Genomic DNA, 16,893 nt, shown 5'->3' on the forward strand with positions numbered 1-16,893 from the left:
ATTTAGTTTTCAATGTAGTTCCATAATACGAATACATACAGATTTCTGACAGTGAAATCAAAAATGTGGGTAGGTACCTATTCGTTCAATTCGATCAGGCATTTTCCACTGGAAAAAAAAATCATCATGTCATTCGTCTAATTGATAATCAAAATAATAACGTGACCAAATTTTTTCCCATCTCTTTCGGCACATTACCCATAAAATTCTGGAAACTCGATGTCTACCGAGTATTAAAATTAGGTATAGGTACCTACACTTGAGTATTGAATGGAAGCAAGCAAACTATCCATCGAGATGCAAAAACCAGTCTAAAGAAATGATTGGCGAGTAGTGATCTTCAGCTGCCCCACAATAAGTATACCTTTTAAACTCTATCCCTACTATTAAGTTAATCTTATCTGAAAAATTTGAATCACGTTGAATTTTTTCTTCTACCTTGTCGGGCAGTCCGACCGGACTACTTGATTCTTCAATGAAGTATATCGAATCAAGAATGAACTTTCACATGACATGCCAGTACGTTTTCTTACGTTTTTATATGCCCAATTTTCGCATATCGAATTTTTTTATGTACAAAAGAAGAATTCGCGAGTGTAGTGTTTTGATGTGTTATTTGGAAATAATGAGGTTCGGTTGTTAAATTGTTCTGAATTTGTGAAGATAACAACGTGGGGAATTATTTTTCATTCGCATGGACTCATTTCATTTCTATCGTTTAAAGAAAGGTAGGTGTACTCGTAAATCAGACGTATACTTGATGATTGATATTCTAAGATATTTGTACAAGTTGAAAGTACTTATGAAAATATACGAGTAGCGGGAATTTTTCATTTATAATACGTGTAGGCTTCCAGTTTGTATTCAAAATTTTAATGTTTTTAGCATTCTGTAGTAAACAAACATGAATTACAATTTCATTGAACTTGCCTTTATCATTATTATTTTTTTGCTAGGCAATTAGCATAATCGCGAAACTATCCGAACCGGTTTTGTTGCCGATAGGAGCAAGATTTCGTTCACTAGTCAGAGGCATTAGGTGATTCGAAGAGAGGGGGATAGGTAGGCAAATACAAATAAACGCGATGTACCTAAATACGCACAAACATGCCAACTGAGCGAAGACGAATGAATTTTATCGAATTTTTTTCATTCATGTGTGGTATGAGGGAAACAGGCGATCTTTCCGGGTTCAACATTAATTGATAAATTATTTTTTTTCACGGGAAAATCGGCCTCCAATTAATAAACATCTGGTTCAATGCATCGGTCATTAGGTACTGATCATATTCTCCTCTATAAATTCAAACCGCGTTTTTTATACGTGTGATAACAGAGATCACCCAACGGTAAAATATCAAAGTATGTAATATGTATGTTCGATAAAATACAATCGTGTTCATTTTTTACGTTTTCATGTAGTCCTTGAGCTTTCATTTTACCTTTCCTACCTTGCGAATAACATGCAAAAAAATGTTTAAAAATAAGGTGAAGTGTGTAAAAATTTATTGAAAATTCATTTTCGGTCAGGATTTTTTGAATGCTCTCTCTCGATTCAAGAAAAACCCTACTATACGGTCCCTCAAACAATATTGGTCTTATTATATGGCGGACTCTGAAGTTGAAAAAAAATCCCGAAAAATTAAAAAAAAGGTCTACAAAAAAGTTTTGAAAATTTTCAATCATTTCAGGTCCAAGTCCTGAAAACCCCCTTTCGTCAAGAAAAAACCTCCTTCAGTCTCCAAACATGTTGTTGGCTCTTTTACAAAAAATGAAATAGATATAAGGGGTTTTTAAATTCACGTTTCAGAAATGTAAGAATACTCCTAATATACGAGTAATTTTTTAAGAACCTTTTTTGGTCCTTCAGCAATGCTGTCTTCATCCGTGAACATTTTAAAAAATTTCTCAATAGGGTGTATCAGTATCTATTTTAGGACGGTGTCTAATTCATTTTTGAAAATTTGTGGAGCCCAAGATCCACTTTTTCGTCATCTAAAAGAGCGTTGAAATGATGTAAAAACCCTCGAAAGCAGCATTAAAATCTCGTTTCTAGCAGTTGTTACCTTGAACCTGAAAGATCCCGAATAATGATAGAGATTAGGGATCAGAGTTTCGAAGTTGAGCTTCAAGGGATCGCGATCGGTCAAAAAGTAATCAAAAGCGAAAAAACATTGGCAACATTTCGTTTTTAACCCTTAAAGGCCTGGACCAAACTGTAAGTGATTCAAAAAAATACTTTCAATTTATTGAATAGGACTGACATGAATATCACTTTAATGTGTTGTATACCCCCCTCCCCCTCAAAACCATTTCGTAAATGAGGGGCCAATTTTTTCATTTTTTTGTAAATTACGAAAAAGCAAAATACCTAATTGGCCCAAATTTGAGGTAATCTTATATAATCGCATTCCACCCACCTAATTATTGAAAGCAAATCCTTGATGAGCCCCTTCCCATTTTTGGTGGGGCATAAATATGAAAAAGTTGAGGTAAAATATGGGCCAATGTCCTCCATTTTTAATTTTATGAATTTGTTAATATGCTTTCACAAAATATAATCACAAAGGGTATACGCAGTGGGGTACAGAGCGATTTTTTCATTTTTTGATTAACTAGTTTCGTAAAAGCGGCTAAAACATGAGACACGAGCACATCAAGTACCGCATATGAGAATACACTTTACTTGGAGTAAAAAGTACGACAATTATAAAATGTGTATACAAGCATGCCTCAGCTTTTTCAGGACTTTTTACTTTTAGTTGCACAAATATCTAAAGCTCATCAGAATAAATCTCACACATCATTCGTAATTTGGGTAAAGTGAAATTTTTGTATGATGATGCAGGTTACTCGACTGGAATCATGATTAGTTACAAAAAATAATAACAATATATACAAGAATGCCTGAGCTTTTTCAGAGCTTTCAGCTGTCAGCTTCTCATACCTCTAAAGCACAAATGAATAAATTTCACACTTCATTCGTAATTGAATATTGATTTGGATAGCGTGTAATTTTGGTATAATGATGCCATTTACTCGACAAAGACATTGGACCAATTGTAAGGGAATCATGATTAGTTACGAAAAATAATAACTGTATATACAAGAATGCCCGAGTTTTTTCAGAACTTTGAGCTCTCAGCTACTCTCACCTCTAAAGCACATCTGTATAAATTTCACATTTCATTCGTAATTAATTTGGATAGTGAAATTTCTGTATGATGATGCAGCTTCCTCCACTACAAGATTGGGCTCGATATAAAGGAATCATGATTAGTTACTATAATTATAAACTACAAATACAAGAATGCTTGAGCTTTTTCAGAACTTTGAGCTGCCAGCTACTCTCACCTCTAAAGCACATCTGTATAAATTTCACACATCATTCGTAATTCATTCGGATAGTGAAATTTCTGTATGAGAATGTTTTGCCCAATCTTGTGGAAGAAGAAAGAAGCTGCATCATCATACAGAAATTTCACTTTACCCAAATTACGAATGATGTGTGAGATTTATTCTGATCAGCTTTAGATATTTGTGCAACTAAAAGTAAAAAGTCCTGAAAAAGCTGAGGCATGCTTGTATACACATTTTATAATTGTCGTACTTTTTACTCCAAGTAAAGTGTATTCTCATATGCGGTACTTGATGTGCTCGTGTCTCATGTTTTAGCCGCTTTTACGAAACTAGTTAATCAAAAAATGAAAAAATCGCTCTGTACCCCACTGCGTATACCCTTTGTGATTATATTTTGTGAAAGCATATTAACAAATTCATAAAATTAAAAATGGAGGACATTGGCCCGTATTTTACCTCAACTTTTTCATATTTATGCCCCACCAAAAATGGGAAGGGGCTCATCAAGGATTTGCTTTCAATAATTAGGTGGGTGGAATGCGATTATTAAGATTACCTCAAATTTGGGCCAATTAGGTATTTTGCTTTTTCGTAATTTACAAAAAAATGAAAAAATTGGCCCCTCATTTACGAAATGGTTTTGAGGGGGAGGGGGGCATACAACACATTAAAGTGATTCATGTCAGTCCTATTCAATAAATTGAAAGCATTTTTTTGAATCACTTACAGTTTGATCCAAGCCTTTAAGGGTTAATCAAAATCCAAGAATGAAACTCGATAGAAATGCGTTTAGTTTCAGCAAAAAGCTAAACAGTTTGGCAATTACTACCAATAAACAGTCCTTTTCCCAATTTTTTCCGAAAAAGTCAAGCTACGAATACAATATTTTGCAACTTTTTCATTGAAAAAAAAAATATTTTTTGGCAATTTTGGGCCAAAAATTGAGAATTTTTGTGACATTTGGCACTAAATACGAGACTTTTGACAATTCCAGCAAATAAAGAAAAGGGTTTTTAGCAATTTCTGGCGAAAAAACTACAATTAGAACTATTATTGGAAAAGAGTGAGAGTTTACGGATGTAAAAAACAACACACTTATTAAAAATTTCTTGCAAAAAAAAAGAAAATTCTTGACAGTTTAGGCTAAAAGCGAGACTTTTTGCTATTTTAGATAGAAAACGAGACTTTGACAATAATTTCAGTAAAAAGCAGGACTTCTTAGCTATTTTTAGCAAACAAGCGAAACATTTTGGAAAATTTGCAAAAAAGCGAGATTTTTTGGGAATTTGGCAAATTAACAAAAGCGACCTGTGAAAAAATGGTCTGAGCAAAGCGAAGGTAAATTTTTTCATTATAAGAAGGCTTGTAGACATCCTGTAGATGCGTAATGTCTTCACATTCCTAATTAAAATCATCAAGTACGTGCAGTTGCAAGGACACATAAATGTGCGAATTGTTAGATAGAAGGTCAACGAACCTAAACAAGACGTAGGTAAACCTATGCATTTGGTAGGTACATGACTACGTGCCTAGAGACTCGAGAATTTATTCAAAACAATAAAACACCTAACTTTTAGACTTAATTAAGCTTAGATTAAGTATGCATAAATGAATATAAGCAAATCTATAGCTTTAGGTTATCATTTTATATCGTTCATTCAGTATTGTACAGTTTTTAATTCGTTTCAGAGCACTTCTGATGTGAAATAACTCGCAAAGCGTGTATCAGGACAGTACTCGGCAATTACCCAGCGAGATATCAATTTCTTCGGCGAAAAAAAGATCGGCAATTCTATTCGTACGTAAAATGAAATCTCCAGGAAATAAAACTCAAAACAGAAGCCAAACCAAAGGAAAGACGTCACCACCGTAATAATCTTCTATTGCTTTTTAAATAAAATTCCATGATTTGGGCCCGAAATTCACCTCTATTAATTATTCGTGTATTCGATTTATTCAACTTTCAGTATTCGAATTTCAACAATCCAGCAAAGTTTTAATTTGTTCTGCGAGAAAAACCCCACTGACAACACATCACAAAACATTCAACAAACTGAGGAAAAGATACCACCTCCACCACCGTAATAATTTTCAATGCTTGTACATGAATTTTACGATTTGAGTTTCAAATTCGTTTTCTGGTAATAACAATACACATATTTAATTTTCTTGGCTTACAGGGATCCTCAATCAACAATCCCATCCGCATCAATATGGTTTTCAAAACGATTTTTCGTCTGTTCTATGATGTTCGCATGCTATCTAGTGACTGCTATTACACGATTCAATATCAGTATCGCTCTAGTTGATATGACTTCTGCCAAGGAATACGAGATAGGCAACTTGACACAAATCCAAGTATAGACTTCAATTCTGGAATGAACGATTCAACGATATATGCTTTTAATACTACAACTGGTTCTTTTTTTCAGCTTCCAGAATTCGATTGGGATTCCAAGACTGTTGGATTAATTCTCAGCATATCGTATTACGGAGGATTATTGGCTTGTGTGGGTGGATACGTGGTGAACAAACTTGGAGGAGCGACTGGCTGTGCGATATCCTTGCTGTTTATTGGCATAACCACCATGCTGAATCCCATCAGTTTATATTATGGATTTTACGTGTTTCTAGCATGTCGAATACTGACTGGAATATGTGAAGTGAGAGACTGGTCATTTATTTACTTATTAGTTTTTGTCGAAATAAAAACCCGAATTAATCGCGAATAAGGTACTCCAAAAAATTTGTAACTCGTAGAAGATGAACCTTTGAGGCTATATCCTCGAGAATCTAAATTTATCGAAAATAATCTCAGAAGGGGGAGTAATGAGCATAGTCGTAAGAAATCACTGATTCCAGAGTGGAAAACTCTCAAAAATTCCTCAATGACCTCTTTTGGAAGCACATGAGCAGTGTGCACAATTTATTATTGACCGTTGTAATCGGAATCTGTGTATTTCAGAGTTTTTTACTAGTAAGCATACTGGAAGTAAGTTCAAAATGGATTCCACAAAATGAGAGATCAAAGCTAATATCCATCACGATCACCGGATTCAATGTAGGCGTAGCAATCGTACACGGTTTATGCGCATTTTTGGCCAATGGATGGGGCTGGCCAATGATATTCTACGTGACCGGTGCCTTGGCCATTACCACATCCATCATTTGCTTTATTCTGGTCAGAAATCAACCTTCAGAGGACAAGTGGATCTCTGAAGAGGAGCTCGTGTATATACAGCAGAGAACTGCAACTAATCAAAGAAAACAAGTAGGTTTAATTTTGGAGGATAAAATATCTGATCCAAGTGCAATGTGCATGTTCAGATAAAAATAATCATTCCATTTTGTTTTCAGGTGGTCCATCCGTATAGAAGTATTATCACATCGGCTCCAGTCTGGGCTTTTATTACAGCTAGGTTCAGTTTAATGTGGCTTCTCACAATAATAATCACCTGTCTTCCTTTGTACGTCAAAGGTTCGATTATTTTAATCGTTATTTAGTTTGAACTTGATAGTGTCATGGTTCAGTAAGTTGAAGGATCCACATGGTTGATCAATATTTCAGATATAACACATCAGGACATCAATAAAGTTGGGATTATTTCCTCCGTTCCTAATGCAGTCTGCATTTTTACCATCACAATTTCTGGAATTTTACTCGATTATGGGAAGAAAAAGGATATTTCTGTGTCGCAGGTAACTACCTATCAAATAAATCATTCACAAAAAAAAAAAATCCATAAATAATATTCAAACTATCCTTTTCAACCTTTCCAATATAATTATTGTATATTTACAGTTGCATCGGATTTTAATCAGCGGTTCGTTTCTAATCAGTGGCGTGTTATTCTTGAGCGCTGCGTACTTTGGCAATTTAATCGTGTCATTAATTTCGTTCGTTTTTACCCAAATTCTCATATCCATCGTTTCTCTGGTCACACAGTATGTAACTTTATTTTATTACGTTTAATAAATGTAACCAATGCTGGTCCCAAATCTACGAGTATTTCAAGTACAGGCCTTTCAGATTAGAAAAAAAAATGTAAATCCAAGCCTCCGAAAAAAATTTACGAGAATGAGGAGGTACCTGCAATGAAGGTGGTAGGATAGGTAGAGCATCAAAATAGGAAGTTTTCTAATGTAAGTTTCTGCAAGATTGAACCCTTTCTTCGGGGTGTGAAAAGTAAAAAAAAAAAAAGTACTCAAAAGTGTCTTGATTGGCGACCATTTCGGACGTGAGATCAAGTCCTCAGCATATTTACCTAGTTCTATCTCCTGCCATATCAGGCAACGTTGCTTTGTTGTTATTGTTTCACCATTCTCGGATGCTTGGACCTATTGGTTTCCATTGTTGAGAAAAGGAATCAGTCTTTCGGATAAACATCGGATTTATAGCATCACTTTGTCGAATATGTGGGACTTTTTCATCCTTTACAGATCTTCCAGGATTAATTGAACACCTCCTTCCAGCGAATTCCAGGCAAACACCTCAAGCAGGATTTTTTCCATCGACGTGATACACAATTTTGGAAAACGAGAAGAGATTAAGCATCACATTCAATTGAAAAAACTTCAGCCACCCCACATTGGACCAGATTCCAACGTTCTAGAACACCAAAATCAAAAATATCAACACTGAATGACAAAATTAATTCAAAATGCTCAGAATCCTTTCTTCTACATATAACCCATGTTGACCTGAAAGGAATAGGTATCCATACAATTCCTAGGTATTCTTTGACAACTGCACCAAGAAAATGAAATCTCATTTTAAATAGCCCAATCATTAGGTACTTCTTGAATAATAAGATGATCTTACGACAAAATTGCATAAATATTCTTATTGAAGATTTTAAAACAACCTAGGAAAACACGACCAGCGAATTTCTTCAGAAATTTGGTGTGAAAATTTTGAAATTTAACCCTAATTTTGCATTATTATTCCGAAATTGAATTTTCAAAATATTAAAAATCTTGAAAATGAATTAGTTTCCAAATTTATTCCACAGATTGAAATTTTGTGAATCAAATCAAATATTCAAAAATTTCATAAAGGAAGGTACAAACAAAATTTTGAACATATTTTCGTCATTTATTTTTTCAAAATTATGAAAATCTGGTTCCAAACATTTACTTATACATGGTGAAAATCCGATTACCAAAATAGGAATAAAATTCAAAATTTTCGAATTTCATTCCTTGGTATTTTTCCACACATATGTACTTATGAAAATTGGATTTTCAATCTACATAAATGAATTTTAAAAACAGATCTTTATAATTTTGAGAAAACAGGCGATGAAAAAAAAATTTGAAATTGTTTCATTGCTCGTTGCAGAAACTTGGAAAAACAAGTAAGTATTCAAAATTTCGAAAATTTCAAACGAAATATAAAACGTTATACGTAGTTTTCAAAATTTTGGTAACAGATCAAAGTAACGGAAACCGATTCAGAACGAAAACTGGATTTTCAAAATTTCAGCAAAAGAGGCTGTAAAACACAATATTTTGAACATTTTTCTCATCTCTTATTTTTACAAAACTTTGAAAATCATGTTTTAAAATTTACTTTTCAAAAATTTGATCATTGTAATAACATTTTCAAAACGCAAATTTTAAAATCAATTTTCAGAAAAACAGATCGAGTTTTAAAAAATTCTCCAAAAATCTCAATAAACATGTTAAAGCTAAGATTTTTCCTGCAATCCTAATTTTTGAAAGCTGGTCTAATTTCAGAACTACATGCTAAAAAAAAAATCCAAAAATAATCAAGAAAACTTGGCCTTTTTTTCAAATAGGTACCTCTTTTGATGCAATTTTCATAAAATCGAGTGCACTCGACGACTATACCAACCGCGAATAATAAAATTACAAAATTAAATAGATGAATCAAACGAGATGTCCATCGAAATGCAAAAAACCAGTCGTATCTTCTCACTTTACCCCCACTGTTAATCTTATTTGAAAATTATATTCTTCGATTACCATATGCGACGAATCAAAAATGAACTTTCACTAGCCATCCTAGCACGTTTTTTATACGTTTTATTATAAAGCACCTTATTTTTGCTAATTTATTTTTTTTGCACGTTAAGAATTCGCGAGTGTAGTTTCAACGTGTTTTTTTGAAAATAATAACCTAAAAGTCTTAATAACCAAATTATTGCTGATTCGAAAAGGTAGGTAATAACGTAATTATTTTTCATTCACATGAACTCATTTTATTTCTATCGTATGAAGACAGGTAGGTCAAGAGACTACGAAGATATACCAATTTCTATTACCTACCTGATAATTAGGTATAATTTCAGAATAAAAGTTGAGGATATTGAAAATAATAGATAAGTAGGCAATTCTTTCAAAAATATGAAGGCTCCGGTTGGTTTTGGATATTTTAACGCTATTTTTTCACATTTTTTAGTAGAAAAACGCACATTAAAATTTCATTAAACTAGCCTCTATGCAAATTTTTTTTATAGTTACTAGTTAGGCAATCACCGTAATCGCGATTCGCGAAACTAACTGGTTTCGTTTTCGAAATGCGCGAGCGTTATTGGTTCACACAGGAGGGGGTATAGACAAATACAAACAAGCAGGGTCATCTACATAGAAAATTAGAAATACAAAGTAATACAGATTGAGCGCAAATTAATTTCGCGGTTTCATTAGGTAATGCATTATAATCTGAGTATAGATTACCAGGATCAATGTATCATTCATTACCGAAACCCCCCTCTCAATACATAAATTCAACGCCCGTTTATTTTTTGCAAGATAACAGCGTTCATTCAGCTATTATGAATATTTATTAAGATACGTTTGATTGGGTTCGATAAAAGGGTTCGATAAAATATTTATGTTTCATGAGACCTTGAGCTTTATTTTAGCATTGCCTTATCAATATCATGCCCAAAAAAACGGCCACATTTCATTTCTCTTATCTCCAAACGTGATTATTACGAATATAAATTTTCTGTTTCAGTACACACCTAATAAGGTTACTATTATTTCGATGGATTTTATGAGAAAATAATTTTCTAGTTTGATTTTCTTTCACGTTTGACAAAAAAAGTTCAGCGACCCCCCCCCTCACCTAAATTTGAAAAAATCCGAAAAATTGAAAAATCAATTTCTCCAAAAAAATGTCAACACCCCCCCCCCCACAATCTAAAAAAACTCAAAAAATTATCAAAATTCCATTCAAAGAAAATACTGACCCTAATTGCCAACATAAAAAAAAAACTAGATAAAAAGGTGAGTAGCTTGTTTTGTTACGCTTTCTAAGTGATCAATGAATAATTTATACTATAAATCACTACGAAAAATGCACTTGAGATCATCATGAAAAAATTAATTCATCACTGACTCGAAAAAAATTCATTAAAATAAAATAAAATTCTAAATCGCTGGCGAAAATTTACACTAAAAATAACCAAAAAAAATTATTAAAAATTACTACAAAAAATTTCATTTTGAATAATCACGAAAAAGTTCCAAACTAAATCATCATTGAAAAATTTATTCTAAATCACCACAAAACATTCACTCATTCACTTAAAAACTTTTTTAATGAAATTTCAAGTCACTAAGCAAAAATTTATTCTAAAAATCACCAAAAAAAATTTATTGAAAAATACCTACAACAAAGAAATTTCAAATTAATGGAGATCCCACAGCAAACAGAAACATCTTTCAACAACGATAAATTTCAAAAAACAAAAAAAATAATCACTTGAAATTCCAATACAACTTCTTAAGGGTACAGAAAAATCGCAAATGACTCATCATCAGAGCAGGAATCCCTCGAGGTAAACCAACCACACAACCCCCTCGAGACCAATTTTTCTTCTGGTGAATACATAATTGATGCAATAGGTCGTAAAAATGTGCCTCCTGAAATTCAAAGATCTTATCTAAAGCTACCCTTTCATTTGTTCAATTTAAAAATAGAGACGAAACCGGGCTATCTTCTTTTTTTTTACCAAACACACGAAGATCCGTTTTTTTTCCTTCTACTTACATGCATAATTACGTATTTCATGGGCAAGAAATGTCGTCACATAATTTAAAATTATCAACGCCAACATACCTATTCTTCATTTTATCTATTTTCAGAACATTAATTATGATGTAAAATACCTCACAAGACGTACATCAAGATTCTTAAAAGCAATCCAGTAAAATTTGAATTTATTCAGCGAGGAAAAGGAGCAAAAAGGGTTGGAAATTGTCTTGGTGAAATGAAATTACAGGCGAACACCCAACACCGAAATCTGATCAAAAGAAAATCATCGACATCGTAATATACGTAACCTTATACCGCACGAAATATTTCACAACTTGGGTCTTAAGTATAAATTCACCCCTGTCAATCAAAACTCATCTATCAACTGACAATTCAATCTACAGAATGAAGTCACCACAAACCACTCGAAAGATCGAAGAAAAGACACCATCACCGTAATGATCTTCAATACTTGTATACGAATCCTAGGAAATTCTTTTCCGGTATCTAATTAAAAACACATCTATTCTATTTATGCATGACTTCCAGGAATCCTCAGTCAACAAACCCGTCCACATCAATATGGTTTTCAAAACGATTTCTCGTCTGTTCTATGATGTTCGCATGTTATCTAATGACCGCCGTTACACGATTCAACATCAGCATCGCTCTAGTCGATATGACTTCTGCCAAGACGAACGAGATAGGCAACTTGACACAAATCCAAGTATGCAAATAGGCATTTCACTACCAGACTTGATTCTATGCAGTATGAAAAACGCAAAGTTATTTTCAATACTACTGGTCTTTGTTCAGCTTGCAGAATTCGACTGGGATTCTAAAACTGTTGGATTTATCCTTAGCATATCGTATTATGGAGGATTATCGGCCTGTGTAGGTGGATATGTGGTGTCCAAACTTGGAGGAGCGACTGGCTGCACGATATCCTTGTTGTTTATCGGAATAACCACCATGTTGAATCCGATCAGCTTATATTATGGATTTTACGTGTTTCTAGCGTGTCGTGTACTGACTGGAATATGTGAAGTGAGGAATTTGTCATTTAATCGTTGATTTTTGGTGAAAGAAAACCCTCAGATTATATGTTAATACTCCGAAAAAATTGGGAATCGCAGCAAATGAACCTTCGACTTGGAACTTAGATTTTCAAAAACACTTACTCAATCACAACTTTGAAATATTTCAGAGTTTTTTACTCGTAAGCATACTGGAAGTATGTTCAAAATGGATTCCTCAAAATGAAAGATCAAAGCTGATATCCTTCACTATCACCGGCTTCAACATGGGCGTAGCAATCGTACACGGTTTATGTGCTTTTCTAGCCAACGGATGGGGTTGGCCAATGATATTCTACGTGACCGGTGCATTGGCCATAATTACATCTATCATTTGCTTTACTCTGGTGAATAATCAACCTTCAGAAGACAAGTGGATCTCTGAAGAGGAGCTCGCGTACATACAGCAGGGAACTGCGGCTTATCAAAAGAAACAAGTATTTTTCTAAAAATCTGATCTAAGTGCATGCCCACAAGGGAATCAACATTTTAAAATTACGCCCTCAGATTTGAATAAAATCGAGCTAGATGGACAAAATATGTCTGCAAAACTACGTAACTAATATTTCAGGAACTGAAATTAGTTTTCGAATTTTTGATGAATTTTTGAAAATTTAAAAATCGTGTTTATAAGGGGAGATTCTCAATTTTTTCATGAAATGAAAATTTTTCAGAGAAAAGTGAACCATGATGAATAAATTCTTTCATTTCAACTCCCAGAGACCAACAACTAACTACTAGTTTTGGGCCATTCTGCAGCCTCCAGCAAATTTCCAAACTAAAAAAAAAAACCAATTTGCTCGCTCAAAAATGCACCAAAGGACAACTTTTAAGGATGACCATGTCTTCAAACAGGAATTAAAAATTTTTGGAGAAACTTAAAATTTTATTAGAGGCACCAAAAAAATCAAATTTTTGAAAATTTGATTTTTCCAATTTTGGCTCTTCCAGAGAGATTTGAAATTCCTGTAGAAAATTAAAAAATCTATGTAGGCTCCAGAATGACTGAAAACTATGGAAGTTGAATTGAAGAAATTACTCATAATTGGTTCATCATTGCTCTAAAAATTTCAATTGCATAAAAAAATGTTGAAAATCATCCTTTTTGATGATTTTTTTTTGAATTTTTAAATTTTTAAAAATTCATCAAAAATCCAAAAATGAACTTCAGCACTTGAAATATTGGCAAGAAAAGTTAAGACATGCTCTCAAGATCTGTCCGTAGCTTGGTTTTGTTCATTCGGTGATATGCGTTCAAAATGTTACCTGGTACAAAATTTTCCTTTTTGTTTTTAGGTGGCTCATCCTTATAGAAGTATTTCAACATCGGCTCCAGTCTGGGCATTTATTGCAGCTAGGTTTTGTTGGATGTGGCTTCTCACTATAATAATCACATGCCTTCCTTTGTACGTTAAAGGTCTGATTCCTTCGACCATTCTATTCGTAGTTTGAACTTAACAGCTACAACGAAAAATTTCCTATCGAGTTGTACGTAGATCATATTCATATCGTTGATTAATACGATTTCAGATGTTACACATCAGGACATCAATAAGGTCGGGATCATTTCCTCTGTTCCTAATGCAGTCTGCATTTTTACCATTACAATTTCTGGAATTTTACTCGAGTATGGGAAGAAAAAAGATATTTCTGTGTCCCAGGTATAGAATAAATGGCTTCATCTGGGGGAAAAATTAGCCAAAATAACATTCCAACTTTTTGTATCTAATACTCAATCTTTCTAATATACACTTTTTGTATATTTACAGCTGCATAAGATTTTAATCAGCGGTTCGTTTTTGATGAGCAGCGTTTTATTCTTGAGCTCTGCGTATTTTTCCAATTTAATCGTGTCGTTGATTTCGTTCGTTTTGACCCAAATTTTAATGCCTATTGTTTCCCTAGTCACACAGTATGTAGCTTTTCTTATCACATGAACTTATTGTAACTCATGTTTATACCGCAAACTTATTTTTAATACAGGCTTCTTAGGAAGAACATATGGTTAAAATCAAAAATCCAAACGACCCCTGAACAAATTCATGAAAAGGCAAAAAAAAACAAACAAAATTGAAAGATTTTTTCGTCACCGTAATGGTGGAGTGAGGAGGAGATTTTCCTCGCTTGTCTGGTACTTTTCAAAATTTGAGAGCATTTTTCAAGCTTTATGCAAAGTAAGTGTCCTTGAAAGTCAATTGAAATGATTTTGTCAATTTTTTAATGTCAGAGGGAAGTTTTCAAAATGACATTTCTCCAATGTGCTCTACTTTTCCTATATGAGCCATGAGCCTACACGAAAAAATTTGTAATAACAGAAAGTCTTCCTTTTTTGATGCTCTGCAACTTCTGTAGGAACATTTTTCTCATATCTGCGTACGTAATTTAAATTTTTATTTCCGAAAAATGAGAAAGTGAGCATTTTCGACTCTCAAGAGAACAACACATGAACGAAGTTTGAAGAAATATGTAGTACAGGAACATCCTCATTTTGCAAATGTGTTCGGAGGTTCAGATCAAAAAAGCCTGTACTAATTTAGAGAGTAATTTTAAAATGCAGGAATCTAACATGAAATTTTTTTGCAAACAGGATCATCAACATCAGTATAGCTCCAAATAGCAACAGCGTTATTTCTGGACTTGGTACCTTTGCGATGTCAGTCAGCAGTATTTTGGCACGAAGCATTACAGGATTAATGCTCGAACATCGTGTAAGTATATTCATGATGATACGGAGTTATCCAAGATATTTTGATCAAGTCTAAAAGAGAACCCAATCACTTCAAAGAAAAAATAGCATTTAATTCGAGGTAACCTTTTTCGCTTAAAAAGTAACCAAAAAAGCAACAAAAGCATTTTTTAAATTTTAGAAAAAAATTTCGGCCTTGCCTGTCTTTGGTAAAAATGATAGAATAATTCAGTTTGGAAGAACGTGAAGAGTCAAAAACAGAAATGTCAAATACAAAAAAATTAGAAGTCAACTTTTAAAGTTACCCTTCTAGAAAAAGAGTATGCCTTCCTTTGGTACTATATTCATCAGGGAGAATACCGAACCACACTTACACCTTTGTAGTCCAGTGCAGAGCCCTTCCTGCACAGCATTACACAGATATAAATATGGCTCGGCACCCTAAAAGCGCTTGGGCAAAAGTTTAGAAAACCGTATGATTCGAAAAGTCAAAAAACATCATTTTTGATGACTGAGAGAAGTGAATTTTCATGACTTCAACATTTTCAAATTTTAATAATACTTTTCAGGAAATTTTGCTAAGTCATCTTCAAAATTTTGGGGCGAAACATTGAAAAAAGTAACCTTGCTGAAAAGTCTACATACTCAAGGCCAGCAATAAATACTCCACTACACTACGTCACAACACCCAAGATACTTGACATTTTTAGCCTATTTACCACATTTTGACATGATGGATACCAAAAAAAAAAAATTCATTGACTTTATTTAAAATCTCTCCACCCTGTTCAAAAAAAACACAAATTCTAGAACTCCCAAATTAAGTATTCGAGCCTCGAATGAACCAACTAATTCTACTCATTTGTTCGCAGAGCGTAGAAGAATGGAATAATTGTTTCATCTTGACGAGCGGTGTATCACTTCTTGGAGCTATAATATTTGTGATATACGGGTCCAGCGAAGCTCAGCCATGGTCAGTTCCAACGACTGATACGAGTAAACAAAAGGGTCCGAATTCATGCAATGAGAATCGATGTTGATCATGGCGACATTCGAAAATGAGCACAACTCTCAGAGACCTTGGTGATTTGAAATAAGCTGGGAAAAATCGTATATTTTGACGAATTGTGTCGTTTGCTACTGAAAGATGATGATTTCCTGTACCAATCCTCAGGTCAAATAAAAAAATACTACTATACAATTTTACATCTTTTTTATTTTGTTAATGTCACAGAAACACTAGGGACTTCTTTAATTTTTCAACATTTTGTGAAAGAGTTCAAAAATTTCAAAAATTTGGTTTTTGGAGTACATCTTCATTAGAAATTTCAAATTTCAGGCTAAAATGTCATTCAGAATAAAACGATTTTCAAAGAAAAAATTATGTCAATTTTTGGACTACCTAAGCCCTTAAAATCAAAATTATCCCTTCGTTATACTTATTTTTTTCGTGAAGTACTCATTTCAGAGCTGTCGTTTAAACAAATCAGCTTTATAGCTTTACTAGGTGGCATGAAAATTCGAAGAAGTTTTTTGTCTTTGTCTTTAGGTAGATAAGTAAATAAAATTTTCAACTTTGAATGATTTTCTAAGTCGTTAAGTAAGCATCGAAAATTTTCATCTGAGAATTGAAACACGTTTCACACGATTAATTGAAATCAGAAACCCAATTAGAGAAAATTCACGACTTGATTTGAAAAAAAAACCAACAACAACACCAGAAATGTAAGGTAGGTAAGTACAGTAGGTCTAGGTACATCAAA

The 16,893-nt window shown here is 33.5% G+C and overlaps 1 protein-coding gene across 2 annotated transcripts; it reads left to right on the plus strand.

The window, feature by feature from the left end:
• The first annotated feature begins 123 nt into the window (after positions 1 to 123).
• On the plus strand, positions 124 to 16,331 carry LOC135837213 (vesicular glutamate transporter 2-like). 2 transcript variants are annotated; one of them, XM_065352413.1, is made up of 11 exons: positions 124 to 728; positions 5,050 to 5,229; positions 5,328 to 5,441; positions 5,541 to 5,718; positions 5,793 to 6,023; positions 6,326 to 6,631; positions 6,718 to 6,838; positions 6,929 to 7,059; positions 7,163 to 7,305; positions 15,032 to 15,152; positions 16,003 to 16,331. In XM_065352413.1, the coding sequence occupies exons 2-11, from the start codon at positions 5,168 to 5,170 to the stop codon at positions 16,168 to 16,170; spliced, it is 1,575 nt and encodes a 524-aa protein (XP_065208485.1). In that variant the 5' UTR covers positions 124 to 728; positions 5,050 to 5,167; the 3' UTR covers positions 16,171 to 16,331. The 2 variants fall into 2 exon arrangements, with proteins under 2 accessions (XP_065208485.1, XP_065208486.1); XM_065352414.1 differs by lacking the exons at positions 124 to 728; positions 5,050 to 5,229; positions 5,328 to 5,441; ... (4 more) ...; positions 6,929 to 7,059; positions 7,163 to 7,305 and adding exons at positions 9,352 to 9,542; positions 11,479 to 11,823; positions 11,918 to 12,095; ... (3 more) ...; positions 13,975 to 14,105; positions 14,214 to 14,356.
• The last annotated feature ends 562 nt before the right edge of the window (positions 16,332 to 16,893 follow it).

This window comes from Planococcus citri, chromosome 2 (genome assembly GCF_950023065.1).
Source record: "Planococcus citri chromosome 2, ihPlaCitr1.1, whole genome shotgun sequence".
Classification (NCBI taxonomy): domain Eukaryota; kingdom Metazoa; phylum Arthropoda; class Insecta; order Hemiptera; family Pseudococcidae; genus Planococcus; species Planococcus citri.

What these genes read in the sequence shown, in the direction of transcription:
- LOC135837213 (XM_065352413.1), top strand. Translation starts at nt 5,168, where the DNA reads ATGAAATCTCCAGGAAATAAAACTCAAAACAGAAGCCAAACCAAAGGA. An exon ending in AAAGGAAAGACGTCACCACC is followed by an intron (nt 5,230 to 5,327) that starts GTAATAATCTTC and finishes TTCAACTTTCAG; the next exon opens with TATTCGAATTTCAACAATCC. An exon ending in TCTTCCTTTGTACGTCAAAG is followed by an intron (nt 6,839 to 6,928) that starts GTTCGATTATTT and finishes TCAATATTTCAG; the next exon opens with ATATAACACATCAGGACATC.